At 35.9% G+C, this 27,382-nt stretch overlaps 1 protein-coding gene across 13 annotated transcripts in view; it reads right to left on the reverse strand.

Moving 5' to 3' along the window:
* Positions 1–776: 776 nt before the first annotated feature.
* LOC144978661 (uncharacterized) overlaps positions 777–27,382 on the reverse strand; it is a 51,688-nt gene continuing 25,082 nt past the window's right edge. For 2 of the 13 annotated variants that reach the window (XM_078924985.1, XM_078924989.1), the window contains exons 9-19: positions 25,130–25,201; positions 21,443–21,727; positions 18,269–19,672; positions 15,294–15,575; positions 13,578–14,075; positions 13,137–13,272; positions 12,397–12,549; positions 8,503–8,657; positions 5,388–5,543; positions 3,808–4,023; positions 777–3,411 (exon numbers count right to left, since the gene is read on the reverse strand). In XM_078924985.1, the coding sequence (XP_078781111.1) occupies positions 2,581–3,411; positions 3,808–4,023; positions 5,388–5,543; positions 8,503–8,657; positions 12,397–12,549; positions 13,137–13,272; positions 13,578–14,075; positions 15,294–15,575; positions 18,269–19,672; positions 21,443–21,727; positions 25,130–25,201 (4,188 nt within the window). In that variant the 3' untranslated portion in view covers positions 777–2,580. The remainder of the gene's footprint in view (positions 3,412–3,807; positions 4,024–5,387; positions 5,544–8,502; positions 8,658–12,396; positions 12,550–13,136; positions 13,273–13,577; positions 14,076–15,293; positions 15,576–18,268; positions 19,673–21,442; positions 21,728–25,129; positions 25,202–27,382) is intronic. The other 11 variants (XM_078924997.1, XM_078924992.1, XM_078924990.1 and 8 more) reach the window with 8 other exon arrangements.

Raw genomic sequence — 27,382 nt, forward strand, 5'->3', positions numbered from 1 at the left:
AAACAAAAAAAATATGGGTGGACCTACCTCACAAAAATACAAAATATCACAGTTGATAAAAACATGAGGTTGTAATAATCTAATTGTTCCACAATGTCCAACCAAGGCATGGCAAGGGCATGAATAATAACGTTGACACAAAATCTTGATTGTGAATGGCGTGCTAAGACTTGCCTCTTTGGATCACATTTGAAGGATTATGCCCAATGGTTTCAACAGGTAGTTTGAGTAGAGAGGCATATTTAAACTAAAAGCTCATGCCTTATACCTATACAATCTTATTGTAGATGGGTTTTAAAAAAACTAATATATGTTGACAAAGACAAAAAAAAACAAACAAACCCAAAAACCCCTAAAATCTAATTAAGTAATAAATAGATAAATAAAAGCAAAAATAGGAAACTTAATTTATTTAAAGCAATTTGAATTTATCCTCATCTTAAAAAGTCGAGAAAATATATATATATATTTAAAATGAAAAATGTGATTTATTATTTTTATTCTGCAGCACATTTCCAATGATTAATCCTGATCAATACACAGGATACTATATTAATTTCAGCATAGATAAAATACCATGTCACCTTTCAATATCTAGATATTTCTTCCATTATCACAATAAATGCGCGCTCTTTGTCTTTAGACTGCCAGTTGGGTGACAAGTTCTCACGATATTCTCTAAATTAGTCTATAAACCTTTATGGCTACATATAATTCTGTGTTTGATATGGTGGGCAGAACTGGTGAGTACCGTACTTAAACCAATTTCTTCAATATTTCTTCTTTTTTCAGATTTACAAAAAAAATTCTTGTCACATCTCTTTAACTGTGTTCAGTTTAAATAAAACTAATTTGTGAAGACGTTTCACACTAACACCTGCGTATATCAAATATAGAGCACCGATGTATCAATAAACTGATATATATGCCAAAATCCATTTAAAAAGTTATGAGCAAATCTACAAAATCTCATCTGCATAAAAAAGCTTTCCATATTTTTTAACCCCTCTTATCCGCAACATGTTCTTGGGAAATGCTGTGCACTTTAAAATTTAAATGTGCATGTCATAACATGCTCGTGTACAGAGAGCAACTTAGTGTTTGTTAGTGTTAGCTATAACACCCTACCTTACACGTACAACGGCACAGTATCCCCACTTCACACTTGCTAGTACCCTCCAACCCATTAATTATTAATATAAGCAGAGCTGCCAGCCCACAATACCAGTGAAAATCACGAAAGGACTTTATAAAACATCCGAATTTAGATTTTAAAAATTAGGATATTGCTTACCTATATCGAAAGTCACAAAAATTTATCAATGTAATCTGGTTCCTCAAAATAATCACAAATATTTATAATGAAGTCCAAAGTACACTATTAATAGCACTTAAAAAGACTATCATTCAGTTTTAACACATTACTAAATCATCAAGAGAAGAAAAAAAAAACTCGGGAGGAAATAAGGATTTTAGGAGACCCTAAGAAAATCTGGAAAAAAAGGGATTTGGCAACTCTGCACCCACTAGTGCTCGACACCCCACTGCTGATACATTCCCTGCCAAACTAAGACAAAATATGTATGCTATAAACAACACTTTAAAATATTACAGGTGAAAACATCACTAACCATCTAGAAAAAGAAACAAAAAACAATCAAGAAAATTCAGGGTTTTAGAATACCCTAAAAAATCCGAGACAAAAAAGGGAGTTGACAACTCTACACCAACTAGTCCTCTATATCCCACTTGCTGATGCAATCCCTACAAAACTGATTTGGCTAGGATGTTTTACTATTACTACTTCTAGTATAACAATGTTTAATCCATAATATTAAACCCCCAAAAAGAGAGAAGTCATTGGACAAAATCACTGAGGGTGTGATTAAATAAGCTTGAAGCAACATGCAGGGATTATTCAGTATCATGTTTTTTATCATTGTCAAGTGTACATTAACCAGAAATAACCATGGATTGAGATCCAAAGCTTACGCACTGTAAGCTTTAATATAATGCATTATCCATTTTATGTGCTCAAAGCGATCTATAAGGGATCCAAAGCTAACATCAACACCAAACACGTAGAACAAAGCCTTACTGTAATTAATTTTCAACTGATACAACTATTTTACTATCCAGGTATCCATTATACAAATTAGTATATAGAGAGAAAATGAAAATGAAGGGCTTTTTTCAACTTTGCCCATCTGTAGCAAACCTTGAAGCATAGACTTACAGTCTGCAAGTCATCTGTCATTTCACTAGACCACAAAACCGTACAAAAGGCAGGAATTATGCAGAAAATAATTCTTCCAATATGAATGTTAGATACTTTCCAGTCGAAATGATGGCAGGGAATAAAATGGTAATCCAAAATTCAGAATCAAAATGGCGCTCTGCGTAACTTGTCTGCATGTAATAAGACACAGATTATATTGTAAAAAAATAATTCACAAGACAAAGCATATAATTGGGTTACTTCTCACATTTGGAAATGGGTGTACGAAAACTCTGGATGCCTTGCTGACAGAAAGGCTGGCTATGAATTGGATTAACATAAAATATCACACTTTTTCTGTCCTACGTTCCCTCAGCATTGGCCACTTGGTGAGATCTGGCCATGTCTACAGGAATACAGGTCTCTGGTAACATTGTGGCTGCTTGGTGACCATCCCCCCCATCACCCCCTACCCACTCCTTACCCGTCGACGAATGGTGATCACCCCTCCCTTTTAATTTCACCTCATGGTGACCTAAACTTGACAACAATTGTCTTTGTTCCTCAGCACTGGCAGCTGCAGCGAGTTCGGCAGATGTGAGAGTTGCTGGGTCCAGTTGATTACTGCGTGACATGAGCTCTAGGCTTTGGGCATGAGCCTGCCAGTAAGCAGCGAGTGCTAATCGTTGCTGCTGGTCTAGAGAGTTTGAAGATGATGATGCCTCGGATGCCAGGCGATGAAGCAAAGCAGCATTATTGTCATTTTGCATGGCCGCTAACTGCTGTTCTTGTTGTTGTTGTTGTTGCTGCTGTTGTTGTTGTTGTAACTGTGAATTGTGATGGTGGTGGTGGTGATATTGTTGAGATGAGGAAGCTGTTGTAGTGGAGGTAGAGGATGTGAGAAGTAAAGAGGAAGGAGGGAGGGTAGAGGAAGAGGACTGAACAGAGGCTGTTGCCGCTATAAGAGCTCTATGCTGGGCCAGAGCTTCTTGTTGTAGGAAGTTGTGAGTGGCTAGAGTGGTGGCATCGTTGGCTGCAGGGTTTGAACTTGTCATGTAGTCTGCCTTTAAAGCATTCTGCTCCTCTGAGGTTAGATGGTAACGAGATGATCCGTGCATACGATGCTGGTGGTGTCCATGGCCATGCATGTCTGCAGAATTGATGGTAGTTGTGTCTCCAAGTCGTTGAAGAGCCTGTTATAAATGGTGAGACAGAATGGTTGAGAGAGATGGAGAGATGAAAGATTGCCATTTCACAAAATGGGATGATAAAAAAAAAAAAAATCTTTTAAGTAATTCAAATTGAAAGGGTCAAAATAATCCTTAGGTTGACTGATACACATGCTAATGAATTTAAATATTAATTGTCCCTAAAATTCCCCTGATTAGTTTACTGACAATTCGCATTTAAAAAAAAAGAATAAACTGTTATTATAAGCAACAAATTGTAATATCAAATTTGAATTAATTATCTAACAATATTTTACTTTATGAAACAAATTTAATTGAATAAATTCAAGAATTCTACCAGGTAGCTCGAAGCATTCATCATCTGGAAACAAGCAAAATCAAAAATGGAAAGAAACAAACCTGTGCCTCCAAAATCTTCTGTCTTTGCATCGCCTCCAATTGAGCAAAGTCACCAAGAGTGACAGCTATCTTAGACAGGTCACCCTGAACGGCTGTGTTAGCCGATTCGGCTGCATCGTGAAGCTGCTGAGCAAAGTTCTGGCAGTACTGGGCCAGTTTGGACATTTGAAGCATGGTAGCAATTTTGTGGAGGGAGCGCACTGATGATGTATCCACCTGAAGTAAAAACACAGGAAATTTTTTTACATTATTCATATATAAAATTATGACAGTTAGTAGCTGAAGGGCCGACTGCCTCCATCTGGAATTACAGATCTGACACCAGCAGACGGAAATTGGATTTTGATTTTTACATCTGTATAAACTCAAAATCCATGAGTTTCACCCTTAACCATATGAATTATCACTAGAACAGAAGTAATGAGTTCAATTTGAACAAATATCCTTTTCTGGGTAAAACAATCACATTTTCACACGATTTTACTCTAATATTTATGTTTGAAATCTGAATCTGGAAGATGAAAAAATATTGTGAAATTGGCCAAATCTGAACCTTAAAAAATCTGTATATTCCATTCATATGAAAAGTCAACTCAACTGATGGCAAGAAAAATACAATATGTATGTCCATATCAGAAAAAAGTCAACCATTCATATGAAAAGTCAACTCAACTGATGGCAAGAAAAATACAATATGTATGTCCATATCAGAAAAAAGTCAAAGCGGGAAAAAGATCAGGCTTGGAGAGCAAAATATAGGGTAAAATTTCACCCAGGGCGATTTTTCTGACATCTTATCCAAAAGGTTTTAAAAATTTGATACACAATTATGCATACTGGCTTTATTTGGAATACCGCAGGACGCTACTTATATTAACCTACTAAAACATGAATCTCTCTGAATCCCATTTCAGTGGGAAAACTTCTGAACATAGGCCAAGTCCCATATATGTACTGTCATAAAATAACTCGAAAACTTAAGTAGTAAGCCTTCCATTCAATTTTCAAGAAACTTCCATGCTCGGTGCTTCCTATTCTCCTCTTAATATAAGAAGAAAGAAATAATACGAAATGAAATGAAAGCTTCAATCTATTAAACGAAGACAGATAACGTGGACATTTCAGGTTTCCCCTTTATCAAGAAAACACATCTTTCTGTCATTGATAGAGTGAAGCGTGCCTATCATTTCGTATTATTATTTATTTCTTCAAGCTTTAATCAGCAGCATTTTCATTAATATAAGAATAGGAAGTATTATTGGCTATGCACATCAACATTGGAACTAGAGAACGTAGCTGTAACCCTGAGAGAGAAGCAATTGTGACTCCTTGAACAGATGCACTAAAAAGATTTTGAAGTTAAAGTTAAGGCCTGCAACACATTTTAGAAAAAAATAAGAAAAGAGGAAATGGATTGCAATTATATCGTGCAGTAATCCATCCCAATGTTCAGTCTCAGAAATAGAAATGGATCATCACATAATTATATCATACTGTAATCCATCCCAATGCTCAGTCTCCCTACGACTGGCAGGTATCATGTGTGGAAAACAAAATGATTCAAATCAGCCTAAACCCACCTCTAGAATGCCTTCATATATGTACTTGAGGAAGGCCTTGGCTGTCTCGTACGTTGTGTCAGAGGGTAAGTTGACTTCAAGCTGAGATCTGGGGTCAGCATTTTTGAAGGTTTCTTGGAGGTATGGAGACATGGCCAAGAGGACCAGTTTATGAACCTGAAAAGTAGGATAAGGACATTGATCATAAAAGATGTCATTTTCATATCGTTTCCATACAAATGGACCTTTAAATTAAGTAATCAGGGGTGAGAATGACTAGTCACAAAAAAGGAGGAAATTTTTCATCGTAAAGATCATGACCCATCCATGCGACCATAACCTACAAATTTGAATTTCACAAAAATTCACTGAGATGCGATCCAAAATTTGTCTCGCAGCAATTTGACACAGCGCGGTGGAATTTCAAAAGTTGTAAGTGTAATTACAACATTTGGTGGCTGTAGTAGGGATGATGATGATGTGGTGGTGGTTGTAGTAGTAGTGGTGGTAGGGATGATGTGGTAGTGATTGTGGTAGTAGTGGTCGTATGGATGATTGTGTGGTGGTGGTTGTAGTAGTAGCGGTGGTAGGGATGATGTGGTAGTGATTGTAGTAGTAGTGGTCGTATGGATGATTGTGTGGTGTTTGTAGTAGCTGTGGTAGGAATGATGATGTGGTGGTAGTTGTAGTAGTAGTGGTGGTGGTAGAGATGATGTTGTGGTGGTTGTAGTAGTAGTGGTGGCAGGGATGCTCGGGTGGTGGTTGTAGAAATGGTAGTAGGGTTGATGATGTGGTGGTGGTTGTAGTGGTAGTTGTGGTAGGAATGATAATGTAGTGGTAGTTGTAGTGGTGGTAGGGATGATGTGGTGTTATTTGTAGTAGTGGTGCTAGGAATGATGGTGTGGTGGTGGTTGTAGTAGGAGTGGTCTTAGAGATGATGTGATGGTGGTTGTAGTAGTAGTGGTCTTTTAGAGATGATTGTGTCGTGGTGGTTGTAGTAGTTGTGGTAGGAATGATGATCTGGTGACACCCGTTTTTATAAATTCCCACAATGTATCTTTTTCTTAACCAATTTAATTGAAATTTGGTTCAAACTAATAAAATAATATTTAAACATTATTATTATTATAATTATATATTTCGATTTGGAAGTGAGACATCATAACATTATTTTCGATGACCCTTCCCCAATGATCACCATGTATGACTGCTGAAATGCACCCAAGAAAATCGGGTACTTTTGTGGATACAGCCAAACTCAAGAACCATGAGCACAACAGAAACAATTTACAATCAGATTTTCTTACTACTGACTGGATAACTGTAAAGATATACTCTTGATTACACATGATGAATCGTTAATCTTATTGTTTGTTTGTTTTTAATGGTTTTACGGTGCTTGCAACACAGTATGGTCATAGCGCCAGTAAAAATGAAGAAAATGGGATAGTAAAAAGTTCTAGAATTACAATTAAAGCACCCAAGAATAAACAAGACAAAGGGAAATTGGTCAAAAAGGGAACAGATGAAGATTCCAAGAGCACACTATCAGTGTACTTAGTTTGAGATCACACAAAGTCTCACCCCAAACCTGCCAACCCCTCACATTCCAAAAGTGGAATCAGGACGCCTGAAAATAGGAATTTGAGACAAAAAATAGGAATATCACCTCTTTCAGCACCCCCCCCCCCCCCCCACCCTTTTTAAAAAAAAAGTTTTATTATGCTCTTCTTTATTCTTACCACATAGCTGCTAACTTTTCAAAATGCAAAAACATATTATTATACGCGGTGCGGCGGGAAGCCCAATTCATGTCTTCTTAAAATGGCATATTTATTGATGTACTTAAGTACTAGAATAGTCAGAACTGTAATACTAAGAGAAGCTTACCTTTATCATCATACTGGGTAGGCATAAGTGATGGGGAGGTGGTGACAGAAGTAGATTACTGAGGCTTGGGCTTAACAGCCTCCTTTGTGGCTGTCTTTGCCCTCTTCTGGAATTCTGAGCTGAACTCCCTGTCATAGCATGGAGTGCTATTAGACTTGACAATGAGAAGTCCTGAAAGCATGTCTGTGCTCAGCCTGCCCCTGAAGTCAGTCTTATTTTTCCTAACTTGACTGAAAATTCTTTCACACTCACAATTGCTGTGTGGGATTGTGAGAAGGCCAAGCATGAAATATGACAGCTTTTTAAACTTCTTTTTCCCAAAAGAGTCTACAATCTTTGCCATTGTAAACCACTGCTCATCTGAGGACTGCACCAGGAAGTCTGAAGGAAAGTCCTCTACAGCATAAGCATTGAATTCAGACTCCAGTGAGTCATTGGCTGCATTGAAACTTTCACCCTCTTTCACCAGAAGTAGCACCTTGAATTTCTTGACAAAAATTTTTCTCCCAAGATAATTTTTATCGGATTTTCTTTTTTTTTTTTTTTTTTTTTCTGGATTGTTTTTCTTTTTCTGGATTGGCCAAATCGTACTAAGTACGATTTTATCGTACTGGTTGGCAGCTATGTTACCATTATTATCATTTTTGTAAATCGGAATTTTAGAGACACTGGCGGAATGGTACAAATAAGTAGAGTGAAAACAGAAAATGATTCCGCCAAAAGCGGAAAGGTTGGCAGGTATGGTCTCACCCACACACCAGAACAAGAACCCACTAAGATAACAGTACATAACGGAGAGATGATTTACAAGGGAAAAAAAAATTTAATCTCCCAAAACTAAATATACATTTGACTAGTTTCCCTCTCAGCCAGGGTATCTGGCCAGGGCCAGGACAAAACCCCAAGACAAGGACAGAAAACAAATTGGAAAACAGATATAGGGATAAAGAAGACACAGTAAGTACTACCCTGCCCACTATAAGAGGTCAGGAACCCCCACCCAGAAGCATTAATCTTAAATCTGGATTCAAAGTCATGCGTGTCAGTGAAGCACCTTTTGACTATCAATGTATTATTATAGCAAAATAACAACTACCATACTACTACACAGATAGAGATAAAGAGAGAGAGAGAAAGGAAAAGGTCTTTTCTGAGAATACGAGGAAGACATGTTAGATAACATTTTTTAAAAAATAGATAACACCAGCAAACAAACATGAGAGAGAAAAACAAAAGAAAAACCTACATGTAATTTTTTGCTAGCCACCCCTAATGAGGCATCAAAGAATTTGCCTTTTCTCCACAAGCCAGCAAATCTTTCCTGGAGGTCATTGCCGTGATCTGGATCTTGGTAAACCTTCATGGTGTTCTGAAGTACTGGTTGGGTGACTCCAACTTTGTCTGAAAGTGAACAAATTTCCCATTGAGGATATTATAATTTATAATAATAATAATAATAATAATAATAATAATAATAATAATAATAATAATAATAATTTTTATTATTATTTGTAAAGCACCCTGCCCCGATATGAAAATTTTGGTTGTATGAACAAATGACAAATAAATCTAAAAACACACAAATACACAGGCACTGGAGTGCACACTCTCATCACTAAACATTTTTGCTCACAAATTACACTTTAAATAATATTTACAATTTAAGGGGGAGAGCGACACTACAAGTGAATTTTGACCCAGTTCGCTTAAATTAGATTTTGATGGGATGTTGTCATGTGACCATTTGTCTGCATTAAAAATTGCATGAGAACTTCATCTTCAGTTTTTTTCAACTCAAAATAACGTATTTTGTGACCCATAGTATGGTTATCCTGCCCAATTTTAGTTTCAGTGGACTGATTTCATGAAAGAATATCAAATAGTCTTTATAACTAAGTAAAGGCAAAAACATATCAATGAAAAGTAAAAACTCTCCTCTATCTTCAACAACCAATCACTTTGTTCTTAATTATGTCATGTGGTCACAATCCAATCAGAGAGTGAGAGGAGAGTTTTTTCCTAAACTTGTTTACTTTGACTTTTAAATGCGTTTTTTCTCAAAACTGCAATTTTCGTCTCCTCCCTCAGTTTTCAACCAATCTCCTTCAAACTTTCTACAAATGAGTGTCATACAAATACACAGGTCCTCTAGAAGCCGGGTTTTTGAAAAAATAATTAATTTATGAGTAATTTGAAATTATGTAACTTTTTTCAAGGGGTATAATCAAGTAATAACTTTGAGCTTAATTTTTAAAGTTTCTAAATTAAAAATTAAAAATCGGGCTTCAAGAGCCTCTTTATTTTCCTTTTTTCTACCTCTGGCCAAAATATTATGGCAATGGGTTGATAAACAAAAAAGCCTTTGACTTTTTAAGATTTGTTTATTTTCCAATATGGCGTCGTTTCCATAGCAACGGGCAACTTTTTTCGAAAAAAATTATATGCAATCATCCTTCTCAAACATATACATTGTGACAGTGCATAGAAGTTTAGGATATTTTATCAAATAAAAAATATGACCCTTTAGTGTCGCTCGCCCCCTTAAATAGAGACAAGTTTTCCATGTGAGATTCAAATCCATGTCTCCAATCTCTTTGGGAAGAAGAAAAAAGCCCTTTACGGATTACAGATTAGAAATTAAGGAATAGATGAGAGGACAGATAGGAAAAATAAAATAATCATCTTATTTTCAGATGAACCAACTCACAGAAAGAGAGTTTCTACCCATGTCCACATCCATAAGGAAGAGGACAATTATAGAAATTTGAATGATGATCTCTGCTCTTTAACTCTCTCCTAACCAATGACAGGAAAATCGTCACATTCGTTGCGATTCAATGAACATTTTTATTTTTCAGATTTGTGGAGAAAAATCTTTTGTTATAGCCATTAGAACTTGTTGTTTTTGTAAATTTTGTTTTGCTGCCCAAAAATTGTTTAGTATGTCCTCATTGTTTCTGAGTCTAATTAAAGATATCAATTTTTGAGTAGGATAGGTATGACATTTTGGGAAAAGTCCTGAAAATGGTCTGGAAGGTCTTAATGTTGTTTGAATAGAAACTTAATGAAGAGTGGCGTAAGAGAAGCCAGTCTGTCATGACCTCAACTGAAATTGTTGGCCTTTAACTGTTTATGATTCAACCCAACAACGGCCAAATATTCATGGGCGAGGTAGTCAAGACTAGCCTCAGTCAGTAAAATCCAATCATTGTGAAGGAAATGACAAGTTTTTCAGTCTTGCAAGAAGTTTTCAGCTTTGATTTTTATAAATTTGCCAACAAAAAATAAAACATGTAGAAATTGCAATTTGGATCCTGTATTACTTGCTTGTGAAAATCATTGACTTTGCACTTTGGAGATAGGGCAAAAATTACGACTTTGGTGATGAAAAATGACTTTGATGACAATTATTGTCAACTTTAAAAAATATTAATGAATAATTTATAACCCCCTTATTTGTGGGTTGATTTGTGGTATCAATTTTATTGTTATAGAGAGACAGGAACTTCAGTTATTTTTTCTGATGTGAAATTATTACTTTGTATTATTTTTGCATTACCACCAAGAAAAATGGTTGGTCAATAAAAATTTACTCTCCCTGAGCTATTGCCACCATCTTATTCGTGTAGAATTGTGAGTCAAGTGTCCCAAAGTCTTTGACCAATCACAGGCTTTGAAACCGGCTGGCCGAGACAAAAACGCCGTCCAGGGATTACGCTACTATTATGCAAAAAATGTAACGCCTTTTAAGGTAGGCCTAATAGCTAAAATCTAAAAGTAAAAGATATAATTAGGAATTTGAAAGTAACATTGCTGAAATCAGCTTGGTCCTTATTTCAGAAAAATCAGTTGAAAACCAACTGTTTTATGAATAAATTTTATTTTTTTCAGCTGTCGAAACGACCAATCGTTGAAGGGTCAAGATTTTCAAGAGCCAATCGTTCTTCGATAAAAAAAAATAATTAAGAGCTCACACAAAAGTTTGAAATATGGGGATGGACGGACCTATGAAATCGTTTCTCTGTGGAGTTTAGCCATGAGTGACAGTAGAAAACGAAAATGCTCCAGCAGACATCAAAATGTAAGCTTATATCATAAAAGGATGTCTACATGATTGACATGGGAACTCATTGTATACTCCTTCAAAAACAATCTGAACACTAGAGGGTTACCAGGGAGGAGCTTAATGGCAGCGATAAGTTTAATATTTAAAATTTAATGCATTAAAACCAAATTAATAATTTTAAAAACAACAGCATTGTTCATACAACTGTAACTGTGAAACATACAATCACAAAAGCTCACGAAAAAAGACAATAAGATTTCAAAATGAAATGCTAGAGAACTCCATAACAGACTAAATAAGAAGCTCACATTTTCCCACTATATCCTAGAACAAAATATACATACAATCACAAAAGCTCACGAAAAAAAGACAATAAGATGTTAGAATGAAATGCTAGAGAACTCCATAACAAAACAGACTACATAAGAAGCTCACATTTTTCCACTATATCCTAGAACATCAAACTCTTGAAAACAAAATAACAGTCGAGGAAAGAAGAGGCACAGGAAGACAATGAAATAGATAGAAAAATGACATTGATTTGATACAGAAGACATGCCAGAATTCAGCCTCATACAGAAGGACAATCAAGGCATGGTGTTGGAGGTTACACCAGGAATGGATACACCGTATGAGAGAGAGAGAGAGAGAGAGAGAGAGAGAGAGAGAGAGAGAGAGAGAGAGAGAGAGAGAGAGAGAGAGAGAGAGAGAGAGAGAGAGAGAGAGAGAGAGAGAGAGAGAGAGTGTGTGTGTGTGTGAATCATTTTCCTCTTTTTTTTTCAGGAAGTATAACCAATGCAAAATATTGAAGATACCAATCAGAACTGACTGACATTAAATTATGCCAGATTTTTTTTATTTATAAATTGACTCTCGCAATTAAAAACTAAAAATAAAGGCCCATCAAAATATAAGCACCAATGGTGTTGCCATTAAATCTGTGAAAAAAGTGGAACTCATCGACATAAACAAAACAATTAGACAACTTGATGCCAAAATGAAGCGACTGGTATCTTCCATAAGAACGTTTAAGACTGAAACATCACCCAAACTCTCCCCAACTACACCACACACCTTGATCTAGTTTGTCTACTGGGGCCCCTTCCATATCTCTGCTAGGAGCCCTGGCCAAGGCCCTTGCTACTTCTTGGGCCTCAGAGTGAACTGAGTCTAGAAGAGGGGAGGATGGCTTTCCCAATGAAGGAGCCATCGAGGCAGATTTCAAACCTGAAAAAAGGATTGTCGTTGACAGATTCACAAGAAATTGAATTTAGAGAGATTGATTTATTCAGAATCATTGACTGAACATTTATTTGCATCAATAATGTAGAATTAAAATAAAACGCTGAGAAGATTTGGTGCCACTGGACATTCTATTATTTTGTTTAATTCTTTATCTCTTAAACATAAATGGAACACATAATTCCGAAGAATATCTCAAATTCTCATCATGCCATTAAAGTTTCCTTACCATGAATATTAGATATAAAACAGACATTCTGATCAAAGGAAACCTTGTAAACACATTACTCAATAATTCCGCCAGGCAGAGGTCGTCTTAACAAATATGCTTTAAAAACTTTAAAGACAGGAACGTATTTCTTTCAAATCAAAACTTCCAACATTATTCATGGGGTTGTAACAACTGAGCATTAAGAAACACTGATTGGCATCTATGAAGCTTGAGTCCCATCATTGTTACAGCTCTCTTGCGAACATGATGAGATGTGATTTAACATTAGAGTAAAATCAAACCCCACCTGTATTGGGTTGCAAGACATAAAAAATAGGTCAAAACTGCACTAAGCACCTACCAGTTCCCGTATTGTCTTGGTCAAGTCCATCCTCCATTGAATTCCCACACGGTTCATCCTTCACCAATCCTTTTCCTGATTCATCTATTCCAATGTGGCCATGGGGTGCTTGGGCCTGAAGAATTCCAGCACTCAACTGACACAATATTTAGAAAACAGAGAAAAATTAAAAGCAACGCACAACTTCAATTGAGTTTGAACAAATTCAGAAAGTCAGATATCAAAGTTTTGCTCTGAAATGCGAGAATGCCTCTAAAAAAAGGAAGGCAACTGATGTCAAAAAAAACCTCTCAAATTGCCTAAGCTATTCAAGTTGTAGATGCAGGGATAAAAAGTACAGGTAAAGGCTGGACAGACTTCTACTTATGTGGAAGGTTAATCGAAATCCCCATCTCTGCCTCATTGCAACATATAATAAAATTGCTGTCATCAGCAACATACCTGCATTTGTTGGTCATGGAGGGCAGGGTGTGTCTGTAGTGAAGGCAAAAGATGTGATGAAGGCAATAGGTGGGCACTAGGGTGTTGGTACGAAGAAGACTGCTGCATGAATTGTTGCTGCAATAAAGCAGCAGCAGCTTCTGTCTCTTCTGTGACGGATGGCATGGCGACCGCAGCTGCTGGCTCAGGCAAGGCTGTTACTGACTCGTGATGATGACCACTGCTACCACCATTCGCGGCACTACTCGCTGCAGAAGAGGATGAAATACCTCCTAGACCTTTGTTACGTTTGGTTCTCCCTGCTCCAGCCCGCCGTGCTTTCCTCTCTCCCTGTAATCTGGAAGCTTTGCTGCGCTTGACAGGATGGGGGTTCCCACTGCCTAAATTGGGGTCCTGGTTATGGAGGCCTGCACTACCATCACCACCACGCTCACGCCTGGGTTTCTTGCTTCGACGCAGATTTCTAGCACACATGGACAAATCTCGCTGGATGCGACGCTGTGAAACAAATTGAATCGATTGAATTTTACCAACTCATCCTTTAATATCATTCAGCTTATTACGATAATCTGCTCGAAATAAAATAGTATCTAGCTCTAAACACATTTGTTTGTTTGATTTATTTTAAAGGGTTTTACAGCGCTTGAAACACATTTAGGTCATTTCAGCGTCAGTAAAAAAAGAAGGAAATTGGACAGTAAAAACATTCTACATGTACAATTAAAAGGACTGGAGGAAAAAAAGTAAGAAAAAGGGGAAAGGTTAATTTTGTTTGTTTTAAAGGGTTTTACAGCGCTTGCAACATATTAAGGTCATATCAGCACCAGTAAAAAGGAAGAAAATGGGAAAATAAAAAGAATTACAATTAAAGCATCCAAGAAAAGGGATGACAAAAGGGGAATTGGTTCAAATAGGAAACAGATGTAAATTCCAAGAGCACACTATCAAATATGTCGAATATGTATAGAAAACATAATACGGTGCATAACAGAGAGATGATTTACATGGAAAAAAATATCATCTCCCAAAACTAACTATACATTTGACTGTTTCCCTCTCAGCCAGGGCCAGGACAAAATCAAGTAATCTCATTCCAAGACAAAGACAGAGAGCAAGTTGGAAAACAGATATAGGGGGATAGAAGACACAGTAAGTACCTCCCTGCCCAATGGGAGGTCAGGAACCCCACCCAGGGGGAAAGGCTCAAATAGGAAACAAGATGTAGATTCCAAGAGCAAACTATCAGTGTACTTAGTTGTAAAATGTTCTTGAACAGTAATGAGCAAATTATTCATAATTCTGTAAAAAACATATACCTGCCAAAGGTAACAACATCAAATCAATTTTCAAAGAAACAAAAAAAAAAAAAAGAAAGAAAAAATCTAGAGTTAAAAATGCCTGCCTCAACGCAAACGCTTCATAAATTATCAAATTAAAATGCTTTACATGGATTGAAATGCTTCAGTTCAGTTTGAAAAAGGAAATTCCTTAGTTTTATCCAAGCACCATTAAAACATTCCTCTCAACTGTGGCTAAAATATGAAAATGAAGGGGGAAAATGTTATTGAAAAATCTAAAACAAATCAGAATGTTTGGTCACCAGAAAATTTGTACTTCTGACAGGTCTGAATTTCCAGCCAAGAAAAGACCTTGAACTTAAAAAAATAAAAGAAACATCCAAGAGAATAACGCAACATAGTCAGGAGAAAAACTCACAAAATTGTTCATGCCCTCTGACTGATTGTCATCTCTCAGCTCAGGAAATTGTTCCACCACAAGCTCTGATATCCGAGTATAGTCGGCACTGGACCACCAATACTTGAGCCCCAGGAAAAATCTGGCCGTCTCTCGGATAATCTCAGACCGATGTCTAACAACAGATCCATCCTCCCTGGCTGACAGGATCTTGGACGAATAGTCGGGGATCGGGAGTGGTTCTGGAAGGGAAACCACCTCCTGGTTCTCTTTTTTGAAACCAGCACCATGAGGGAACCACACCTGTAAAGGTGGTGGGAGAAACAAGAGTGCATTAGGTTATAATCAAGTTTCAAAATCCAACAATAGATGCTTAGTAGCTGACTGCAATACCTAAACAGCAACACTCACGACAACAATTTAGTTGAATTTTGAAAATTTTGCCGTTCCTGCTTCAAAATGATTTTCCAAATATCAGATGTAAAAAAATTTTTTTTTTAATTACCAACAACAAACACTCCAGAATCCAACATCCTTCTCATTTCTTTTCATGCCCATACAGTTAAAATCAGAAGATGAAAAATAATAATAATAATAATAATAATAATTGAAACAATCCATATTTAGAAGAAGAAGAAAAAAAAAAAACCCCAAAAAACCCCAACAATGGTGGGTTTCATTTTGCTAACGAGAGATTTGATATAAAACCTTAACAGAAAATTCTACAGCTTTATGTATTCACTAACACTAAGACGGCGAGGGCAGCTTGCAATCCTGGGAATTTCAAAGACAGGTCAGAAGCATGGGTGAAAGTTAACTGGAATCAATTTGCCTGAAAGACAGACCGGTGAAGCTGGTTTGCCTGAAAAAGATGCTAATTTAATTTTTTGCGATCTGCGACTCGCCGGTTGAGTACCAACCTTCCCAGAGTGAAAAGTACATTTATTTCTATGACCCTAAATGTGTTTTTTTTTTTTAGCAAAAAAAAAAAAAGAAAAAAAGAAAGAAGTATTTATTCTGCATGATTGAAAACAAAATTTATATAAAAGCTAACACCAAACCCAAAGCAAAATAAATGATCTTCGTCATTTAAACACTCATTCGCAGCAATCTCTAGTGATTACAATATTACCCGGTTTATGGAGACACCAAGATAAGCCATCACTTTAAATCTGTATAGTAAAAGGCTCAGAAATTGTAATACCAAGGGCTATTACAATTCGAAACAACCCAAAGAAGTGATCAAGAGACCCCAACCATGGTACTTGTTTTGATGTTAGTGTTAGTATAGGTTGTTGTAGTGATGATGCTCTAGTGGTCGTGGTGATAATGATGATGATGTGGTGGTAGTGGTTGTGGCAGTGGTGACTACTACTACTACTACAACTATTACTACTTTTGGTTCAAATATGGGAAATACCCACCTATGTGATATACAAGTTGAATACCCTAACAATAATCTTAAAGCATTTTTTAAAAAACCCACAGCGTTCTTACAGCTCCCCATATAATAATAATAATTTTAAAAATTAGACTCATACAAAATATTAAAGAAAAAAATATCATATATGTTAACAATCAAAATAAAATATTTTCAGTTGTATTATAAAGGGAAATAACCCATTTATGTTTATGGGCAATACAGTCCTTGATTGAAGACTTCATTGTCAAAGATGTTGGCTCTATTTTATTTTCACTTGACAGGTTCTATTTAACAAAAAGTAGAAGCTTAAATGAGATCTGAGACCATTTGAAGTATAAAATAAGCTTATATGCATAATTCAATGCAAATTTTCAAAAGTGGTGTGAAAGGTTTTAGTGAAAACCAGCGTTTAATAACCAAATGAAAAGATAAATAATATAGTAGTATGAAATGTGACGCATCAGCTGATTTGTCAGCTGTAAACAGATCAAATGTATGACAGAAAAGTGACACATGTGTTTAAATTGTCACCTTTGATAGAAAATTAAATAGTCTATATAGGTCTTTCCTAGTATTAAAAGTTAATGTTCCGGTGGTGCAATAATGATAAAGCCGGCAGAAGAGTCAAAATGCCGGAAGGTGATTATTACATTTACTTTAAAAAACGGAATTTCCGGGATATGCCGGCGAACTTTCACCCATGGTCAGAAGAAATAAACATGGTTTTAGCCAAATTGCTTGTGTGCCTCACTATTAACTCCTTTGGTATCAAATACTACTATCCTATTACAAAAAAACAAAGCATGTGGGGAAGTTCCTTTTCATATATACATCACATCTCCCATTTGTCATCTTATTATGACCACAAATATCAACGGTTTCACGAAGAGAGCAGTAACAAATTGCTTGGCCTCTTTCTGGACATGGTTAAGACATAATGCAGAACCGCCTGATTGAAAAAATTTTTTAATGTAGTTTTTGGGTGACAGAAGTAGTAGTGGCTATAGTTAACTTTAAATATCAACAATTTACCCTCACAAGGATTAAATAACGCTTCTAAAATCCTTAATATTATGTAGTCTGCATCAACTTTCATTTTCAATAAGGTTTAATGTCTTAGAGATGCACATGAAGTTCTAATAATGGATCCAAAATTTCGTAATTCTACGAATTTTTCGAAAATTGTTATTGTAATCTGAAAGTAAAGTTCAATCTTGGCTATATATATATATATATATATATATATATATATATATATATATATATATATATATATATATATATTATATATATATATATATATATATATATATATATATATGTAAACATTTCTTTAAAAGTTGTATAAAATAATAAGAATCTGGTGGATAAAATCTGAATAAAAAATCAATATTGACCGATCGAATGATGCACAGATGGCAGATTTGTTGTCTGAACGTTATGCTATAAATCAATGTTGGGGTACAAATTTTATCTTCAATTTTTATCCAACCACATGAACAACTAGGCACCAAAAACTATCCAATCATAAACCCTTTCAACACAACAAAGCTGGAATAGTGAATGGACCCACCATTACCTGTTCCCTTGAAGCGTCTCCTGCTCTGGGAGAGGATGACGTCCTTCTTCTGGGATTATGGGACTTGGTGGTGGACGAGGTTGTTACCTCCACTTGAGCTGCCAGACTGGCAGTGTCGGGTAAAGTTTCTTGAACCATGGGGGATGGATCTGCTCGAGGCATGGAAGCGGAGTGTTTATCCCCATCGTATGTCAAGTTCATGGGTGTGTCAGAAACGGAGAAACCAGCGGTGACAGCTGCAGTACCTGAAGAAACATCATGAGATGGCGGCAGATGTTGTTGATTGCTGTGTGAGTGTGCCTGAGAGGCTGGGGTGAAGGGGGATGAGGTAGAGGATGGGTGGTTGAGGAGGGCCATATTCGCAATGGCCTGAGCCTCCCAGTAGACCTGATCGTGGGAGGTGGGAGGAGGGTATATAGCGCTACCACCACTGTTAATATGTTGATGTTGTTGTTGCTGCTGCTGTTGTTGCTGTTGTAACTGATGATGTTGCTGTTGTTGATGATGCGTTTGATGATGTTGATCTTTATAAACAGATGAGGAGGACGATGACGATAAGGATGAACGTTTGTCAATGACACCTGATGGAGATAAAGGTTCTCGCTTGACAAGAGATTTGTCTGAAACACCGACAGTAATTCCATGGTTCGAATGATGTGGATGATGGTGATGATGATGATGCTGTTGCTGTTGATGATGATGGTGATGATGTTGCCTTGAGTCCAAAGAATTGGTATTTTGAGATAACTCTGCCTCCTTCAACCTTCTTTCCACCTCGGCCTGTGATATCCGCCTCTGCCTTTTGCTTTGATTCTGACCTTCCACCCCAATGACGTTCAATGAAGAACCATCAACATCATATTCCCCAGCGGTGGCATTGCCCCTTTTCCCACCAGCTGGTGCAATCTCCATCCCCAACTGTCCATAGAAAGCACTAAGAGCAGCCATAGCTGTCGAATCGTTCCCAAAAGCCCCTGAGGCAATCAAAGCTTGCCGTTGTTCTTCACTCGTGCACTGGGCTAAATACTGTCTCTCCAAATCACTCACATCCTGAGGTCGCTGCTCCATACGCTGTTTGATACCTGCCAACACTGCAAGCTCCCCTAGATTTCTCTGGGTCATACCCAGTTCATTCATATTCTGTGCTGTCATGAGTGCTTTCATATAATCAGAAGAAGCCCCTTGTGTTCCACTGGAGGCTGTTGTAGCTGCACTAGGAGCAGTTGTGACTCCTGAACCTTGGTGAGGTAATACTGCTGAAGCAGATGATAGCGATAATGAGGACGAAGTTTCTGTGGCAGCTTTGGAAGGAGAACTTGGTCCTTTGTGGTGACGTGCTGAAGGAAGCCTACGTCTCATATTACGTGCACAAGTTCCAAGATCTTTCTTGATGGCTTGCTGTAAGGAAAAAAGGAGAAAGAAAAACGGCATGAAAATGAGTGTGATGGAAGTTGCAGGCATCCAGATAATAAATTATCAGCCAACACATTAAACTGATATCTTGTCACTTCATCATAAATAATGAAAATATGAGCTAAGAAATACTTTAAAACAGTGTGTCAAAAGCAAATATACTGCCTGCTTTACTATTTCATAAATCAAAATGCTTGGCAGTACAAATAATATAAGCTAGCTTTAAAGAAAAAAAAAAAAAGAAGGAAATATAAATTATGATGGAGGGGTGGGGAACTGATACAAAACACACTCCAAATTCAAAATATTGGTCTTTTTAAACATTGGTGAAACTGAAGAATGGAATATTTATAGAATGGGTCATTTATATATAGTTTCTCTTTTTCTTTTTCTTTTATAAAATATAAGATTACTAGATGTTTACTTAACATGAGTAAATGATATTTTTAAGGTTTAACTTTAGTTTAGCTGAAGCATTTTGATTAATTATCATCAAGGACATGTTCCAATTAAGAAATTACCTCAATAAAATACTGGTCACTTTAAATAAGAAATAAAGATTTGGGACAGACCCAATAAAATCTGCACATCACAAAAAAAAAAAATAAGGGAGGGGAGAGGAGACTGCAGACCTGCCGACTTGAAATTGTAAAAATTCGTAGATTTTAGGACTTAAAAATAGTAGTTCCTATAGTTAACTTTTTAACCCAACAATTTCCCCTCACAAGGATCAAATAACACTTCAATTTTTTTAAAAAATATGTAGTCTGGCATCAACTTTCATTTTCAATAAGTTTTAATGACTTAGAGATGATGCTCATGAAAATCTGAAATTGAAGCCAAAATTTCGTAATTCTACAAATTAATCGTAGTAGCAGGCAGGTCTGAGAGAGGGTCTACAAATAATAAAAAAACAACAAAGAAAACCAACAACAAGGAATAAGACAAAGCGATGAGGGATTAGTGGTAGTAAAACGAGCAAAATAAACAGGGTAAAAATGTTAGGCAGAATCAATGAAAATCAAAAGGAAGGAAATAAATATAAGTAAAATGGTATGTATAAAAATGAAAACAAACAATGCCTAATACACCTGAAATATAACCTATAATGTGTCCTACATTGATTCAACCTATTTGATTTAAGATTGCCAATTTGAAATTCCGAAAATTTAATGTTATTAGTAAGAGGCAAATAAAATCACCATTGCTATTGTAATCTGGTGATATCATTAACTAATCAACGCCATATATACATCTAATAAAAACCTATGTTGACTGGATTTCATAACAAATACAGCTGGTCCTGGTCCCAGTCCAGTGTGCACTTGTCAGGACATAAGACATGAAGTCTTAGGACAATACCCTTAATCAAGCTATATTGACATAATTCCGTGGTCCCAAATTTAAAACAAATAAATAAATAAGGACAATCCTTAAACGGATGTCTGCAGTAATGTGAATTAGAAGTAACAAACACATAAAAAATAAAAATAAAAATAAATCGAAATCATGCACTACTATACAGGAAAAGAAAACAATATGAATGAAAAAAACTATACAACTTCTACCAGATGAAAAAAAAATAGAAATGCTCCATTCTAAATAATAGATTAGAAATGATATAACACATAGGGATAGCCGAGGGGACAGTCTACTACAATTCTAGCGAGGGTCTAGACACAAACAGTGGACACATCAGCATCACGCCACAGGCCAATGAAATAAAACCATCAGACAGCACGACGACTTCCTTACAAGGCTGACGAGTGCTGGAAAGTTTTGAAGGACGAGCTCCGCAATGCGTTCGTAGTCCGGTGCTGTCCACCATAGTTTGAGCGACAGGAAAAACTGGGTCGTTTCCCGGATGATTTTGGGACGCGCTGACATGGTGTTGCCGCTTTCCCGGGCCCTGATGACGGCATCTGAGTAGGGAGGGGTGGGCAGGGGGTCCGGTAGAGCGGTGGATCGCCACATGGCCATAGCAGACAACCTGTCAGAGTTAGCTCCAGCTCCCCCTTCTCCTCCTCCTCCGGATGCCTCCTGAAACAGGTCAGGGGTCAAATGTCAAGCTCAATGTGTCACCCAAGAGGAAGAGGAAGAGGCAGGAGAAGAAAATGCTGGACACAATTTATTTTTAAAAATATTTCTGACATTCTCACACCTAATTATTTTAACATAATGCAAACTGGACAATATCTGAAAGAAAAATTTAAATCTTAAAAAATATAATCAACATCAAAAACTGTTTTTTATGAAAAAGAAGTTGAAGAAAAGTTTTAAGGCAGGTTAAGCGAGGAAATAAAATATCAAAAGCAACCAAGCATTATATCCCAAAAAGTATGAACTACAGCATTTTTTTTTTAACTTTGTTTTAAAAAATGAAATAGATAAAATTATGAAATGAAAACATTGTCAATTTTTTAATTAACTTAATCTTAAAATGAGGGTTTATTTCAAAAAACAAAAAACAAAAGTGTCAACCACAATCTATTTTTTTTTTTTGGATCCAATATGAAAATGACTATGCAGTACCTGAATCAACACAAATTGCTACAAACTATTTGTGTCTGAAAAATTAGGATATGTTGATGTTAAATGCCTGATATTTTTGCAGTTGAAATCACTGACTAACCAATTCGGCTTAGCAGGATGAAACCAAATATCGTGGAATGTAAATAATGGAGGCCTTAACCATGTAACTGCCGTACTCTGGAAAGACAATGTATTTTAAATTTGGCCAGAAAACTCATCCTTATAATATCGATCAATTTAAATGACCCTCATATTGGCAAAAACTCTTAAACCTGGGACTGAAAGAAGACCTGACAAAGTCTACAGGTTTTAAAGTTTTTGGCAAGGATAAGGGTCATTTAAATCAATCAATATTCGAAGGTTGAGTTTTCTGGTCACATTTTAAAATACGTGTCTTTCCAGATTATGGCAGTTAACCATTAAAAAACAAAACAAAAAACAAAAACCCTAAAAAACAATTAACTCTCCAGAGCAAATTTTTAAATTTTATTTTTCTTTCCTCTGGCTAAATCTTAAACCAACAGTTCTGGGTCTGTCAGTCTTGCAGCTCTACACTCCATAAAAGACAAAACATACCTTACTACACAATTGGACTGATTAAATCTACCTTTTTACATAGTCCTCGAAGGCCAATTTCATGATTACATAGCTAGAACCCCCAGAGCAAAGGTCAATTAATCACGACATTTTGAAAAAAAAAAGAAAGAAGCATCTCTGATGAACTGTTTATGCCAGGTTAACAAGACCCAAGTCACAATCACAGGCATTTGTCTTTAAATTGTTTCAAACTCCCTATGGCTGTCCCATTGAATTAACCAAGTTCTTCAGCTGAGTTAATCTCACAAGATTACAAAATGCTTACAGTAATTGCCTTCTCGAAGTAATAGAAACTTTGTGTAAAATTCCTGATTGAAGCTATTTACCAGTCCAATGTGATCACAGTAGACCACAAATACACTTAATATATCTCATGGATATGTATTAATCTCAATATAAAAACCATTGGTCCTAACACCATGTGAAAGAATTTAATGATTTTTTTTTTTTTTTGAGGAAAAAAAAAAAGAGAAAATCTTACAATCCACCACATGGTGAATTGACTGCCAACCTACAATAACAATAAAATAATTTAGATTGAATATAAAAAACCAGGATTTTGGTGTAAAAGACAAAATCTTATTCTCCAAAAATCAAAGACTCAAACAAAGATTATTTTCTTTAAATAAATATCTTAACAAGGAAAAGCCAGGGTTAACAGTTGTCAATTGAATATAAATTGGTTGAACCAAAATTCCACAGATTTGAATTCAAATATTTCTGCCATTATTCAATGCGAAGATAGCCAGACAATGATCACTGCCCCTGAATCGGAAATTGATTGAGGTAATTGATGATGAAATATTGGTAAATATTTTGCATTTCCAAATACAATATTGTCAACTTCTTGATTAAAACATTCTTTGGTCATTGTTCCAAGAATGCCCAATGTTTTCAAACATTTAAAGCCTTATTGCACATGAATATATTAATGTATTTGGGCTCCACTTGGCTAGGAGACCTTTATATACCGGACCACCTCTACCTGTAATTTTAATTTGGTAAATGATTTTAAAAACTAATTCAACAACCATCATAAATGCCTTGCTAAACTTGCTATCTTTCATTAAATGATAAGCCAATGATAAGCCATGAATATATTTTTCTAACTCAAAAAATTTCCCTTGCTATTTGCTTATTGTTTTCAACAACTAAAAATTTCCCTGACTTGCTATCTGCTATTGTTTTCAACAACAAAAAATTTCCCTGACTTGCTATCTGCTTATTGTTTTCAACAACAAAAAATTTCCCTGACTTGCTATTTGCTTACTGTTTTCAACAACAAAAAATTTCCCTGACTTGCTATCTGCTTATTGTTTTCAACAACAAAAAATTTCCCTGACTTGCTATCTGCTTATTGTTTTCAACAACAAAAAATTTCCCTGACTTGCTATCTGCTTATTGTTTTCAACAACAAAAAATTTCCCTGACTTGCTATTTGCTTATTGTTTTCAACAACAAAAAATTTCCCTGACTTGCTAATCTGCTTATTGTTTTCAACAACAAAAAATTTCCCTGACTTGCTATCTGCTTATTGTTTTCAACAACAAAAAATTTCCCTGACTTGCTATCTGCTTATTGTTACAAGGCCTAAAATAGAGTAACATATCATACGGTAATTTATTAGAACAACATCTGCAATACAAACCAACCACCTAAGAACTGTTAACAGTATTATCAATACATATAACGTTTAAGCTAAAGTTTTGATCAGAATAATGGTGCACTAAAAAAATAAATTTAATCAACAAAATGGTGCTGGACAAGTGTCAAATTGGTGACAAGGACAACAATTAATATTAGGAGTTATCAACGGGTTTAGGATAACGACAACTTGTCTGTTTTACATACAATTTAAGGTGGGCTATTTATGATAACAATAACCAATAATATTATCAACAATATGGTGGATACAATACAAGAGTTGAAAACATCAACTATCAGTTAAGAAGCCTTAATATCCTGTCTTTGTAATGAGTTGAGACAGACATAGTTTCAAAAGAATATAAGCCTTAGTAAACACCTGCTACATAAAAATAATTATTTATAGCCTAAATGTGTACCAAAAAAAAAAACTAAAAAGAAAATCTTAAAAATAAAAAAAAAAAAAATTTAAATCCATAAACCAAGGCAAACCAAAAGGTAGAGTTGAATCAAGCTTGATAAAATATAAATAAAAGGCAGTGCATGGAGGAGGACCTATGTGTTTCATCATTACTGAAATAACCGCTCCTAATAAATACTCACAAAAACAGACTGGAAGGAAGGGGAAGGGAGGGTTGTTTCAGCATAGGTCTGAGTCGGCAAACTTACCTCTGTCATTTCATACTCCTGGCTGGGATTGGCTCCACCTCCCATGACTTGGGCTACTTGATCCGAGTAGATCTGAAACACACCAGCATCATTTTGTACTTCAATCGGGGGGGGGGGGGGCTAGCCGGTGCGTATTTCAGAGAATATAATCGGTCAGAGCAAAACCTATTGCATCTGAGAATCTCCCATGATAACAGGAAATGCAAATAACAACATAAATACGTCGATGATAATATAAAAACAGCAATAAAAAGATGGTGTGTAACTAACCATACCACCAACCAGAATCATCTTGCAGGTTTATATTCAAAATTGCCAACTCAGGAGGCAAAATTTTACTGAACTTTTATGCATTGACACATTGTCTGACCCTATCCTGAGTGCTGAACTCCATTAAAAAGACATTATGAACTTACTTTTTGGTTGAAAAATAAACTGAGGGTTAAAAACATACTGAATTCCGTAAATAAATGGAAAATTGGCAACCCTGTATATAACGGAAGTTATGAGCATTCAAAACTGACATGTAATTGCTGCAAATAATTAGTGATGTGACACATGATTGGAATTTAGCCCCAAAAATTTTTTTTAATCATCTGTTGCTCGGTGTGCAAAAAGATTCCGTGATTTCTGGACCCATGATTTTCAAAACGCTATAAGAATTTTAAAAGATAGAATCCACAATCCAATATTTAATGGTTTCTATTTTTGGAAAATTTTTCAAACGGCAGGGTTCTGATATTGTCGTGCATCTTTCAGGGTGGCCACTCTTCCCCAGGCAGCACAAATTTAAGAAAGGAAAATCTTTAAAAATATTATCTCTCATTTGCATAGTATAATTAGAATCTTAGGGAAGCAAATGCTCTCTTTGTTGCTACAAATGGCTGGTGATTTGATTGTGATACAGCATTTTCTTTCGGTTATTTCAAATAATTTGCAGTTGAAAAAAGCCATATATTTTCTTCGCTTTCGGAGCTGCCGACCCAAAATGCCTGTAAAATAAACAATTGTTCACAAGTCTGGTTTTGATTTTAAAATTCAGGATTTTTTCCCCTGCAAAACCAAAAGTACAAAATCTGCACTATCATTCTTTAACTCAACCAATCCATGATTTCCGCTACTATACATTAGCCCTGAAAACATATATCCGTGACAGACTAACTGCTGTTCACTTGTTGATTGACTAGTTTTCTGGAAACAGACTATAATTTTATTAGTCATGAATGAATGACCAATCGTTTTCCACAAGTTTTATAAATAGATTGTTTCATTCAAACATGCGTGGCATGGGTAAACACGCGTCATTTTTGACACACTCTCACTGTATGGTTTTCAAGATGGCGAAACATTTCATTTTATCATTTTAAAGGGTTTTACGGCGCTTGCAACACATCTAGGTCATATCAGCGCCAGGCGAAACATGTAGTTACCGCAAGTGTTTCACTTTCACAACAAAGCATCATCATGATCAACGCTCTTCCCAAAAAGTATAGAGTTAAGATATTTTACTACACATAATAAAAATAACATTATTATTATTTTAATTTTACATATCATATTAAACTGCAATAATTCATTAATTCATTTTAAGAAAAGACCCCCATTTTATCTCCTTCCCTGACTTTTTACTTTTTCTTCATTCTAGAGACACTTTTCAAAATGATCTCATGATTTTAATCTTACACATTTCTTTTTGTTTTTCCACATCCACCTTTAGAAAGAATGACTCCACTATAACAAAGAAAGTATTGGACTGGAACCCTCAGGGCAGAAGATCAAGGGGAAGGCCACGAGGAACATGGAGAAGAATTAACTCTTTAGTTGCCAAGCATCCTGGCAGTAAAAGAAATCCCAGTTGCCAAGCCTTTTGGCCAAAATGGACGAAAATTGAGTGCTTTCAGAAAAAAAAAATCACTACAAAAAAGTAATCATCACACATACTTCATATTTTCAGAGGTATATAAGAATAGATGTGGGTACAGTTTGACGTTATGTGAAATGCAAATTAGGTCACATGACCTTGGCGGCCATCTTGGATATCTAATTAATATTCATTTTTCATGTATTTCTGTGTTTATGGGCCTGTATCTCCACCATATATGAATAAAAATGTTTTTTTATTGATGTATGTAGTTATTGAGTAATGATTGAACAAAAAGTACAGAAAATATCATATTGATATCTCTTCATTTACATTCTTTGTGTGGGGGGTGGGAGGGAGAAAAAATAAGTAACATATTTCCTCTCCCAAAA

The sequence above is a fragment of the Berghia stephanieae genome, chromosome 8, assembly GCF_034508935.2.
Source record: "Berghia stephanieae isolate SIO BIC M18660-M18661 chromosome 8, UCSD_Bste_1.3, whole genome shotgun sequence".
Classification (NCBI taxonomy): Eukaryota; Metazoa; Mollusca; class Gastropoda; order Nudibranchia; family Aeolidiidae; genus Berghia; species Berghia stephanieae.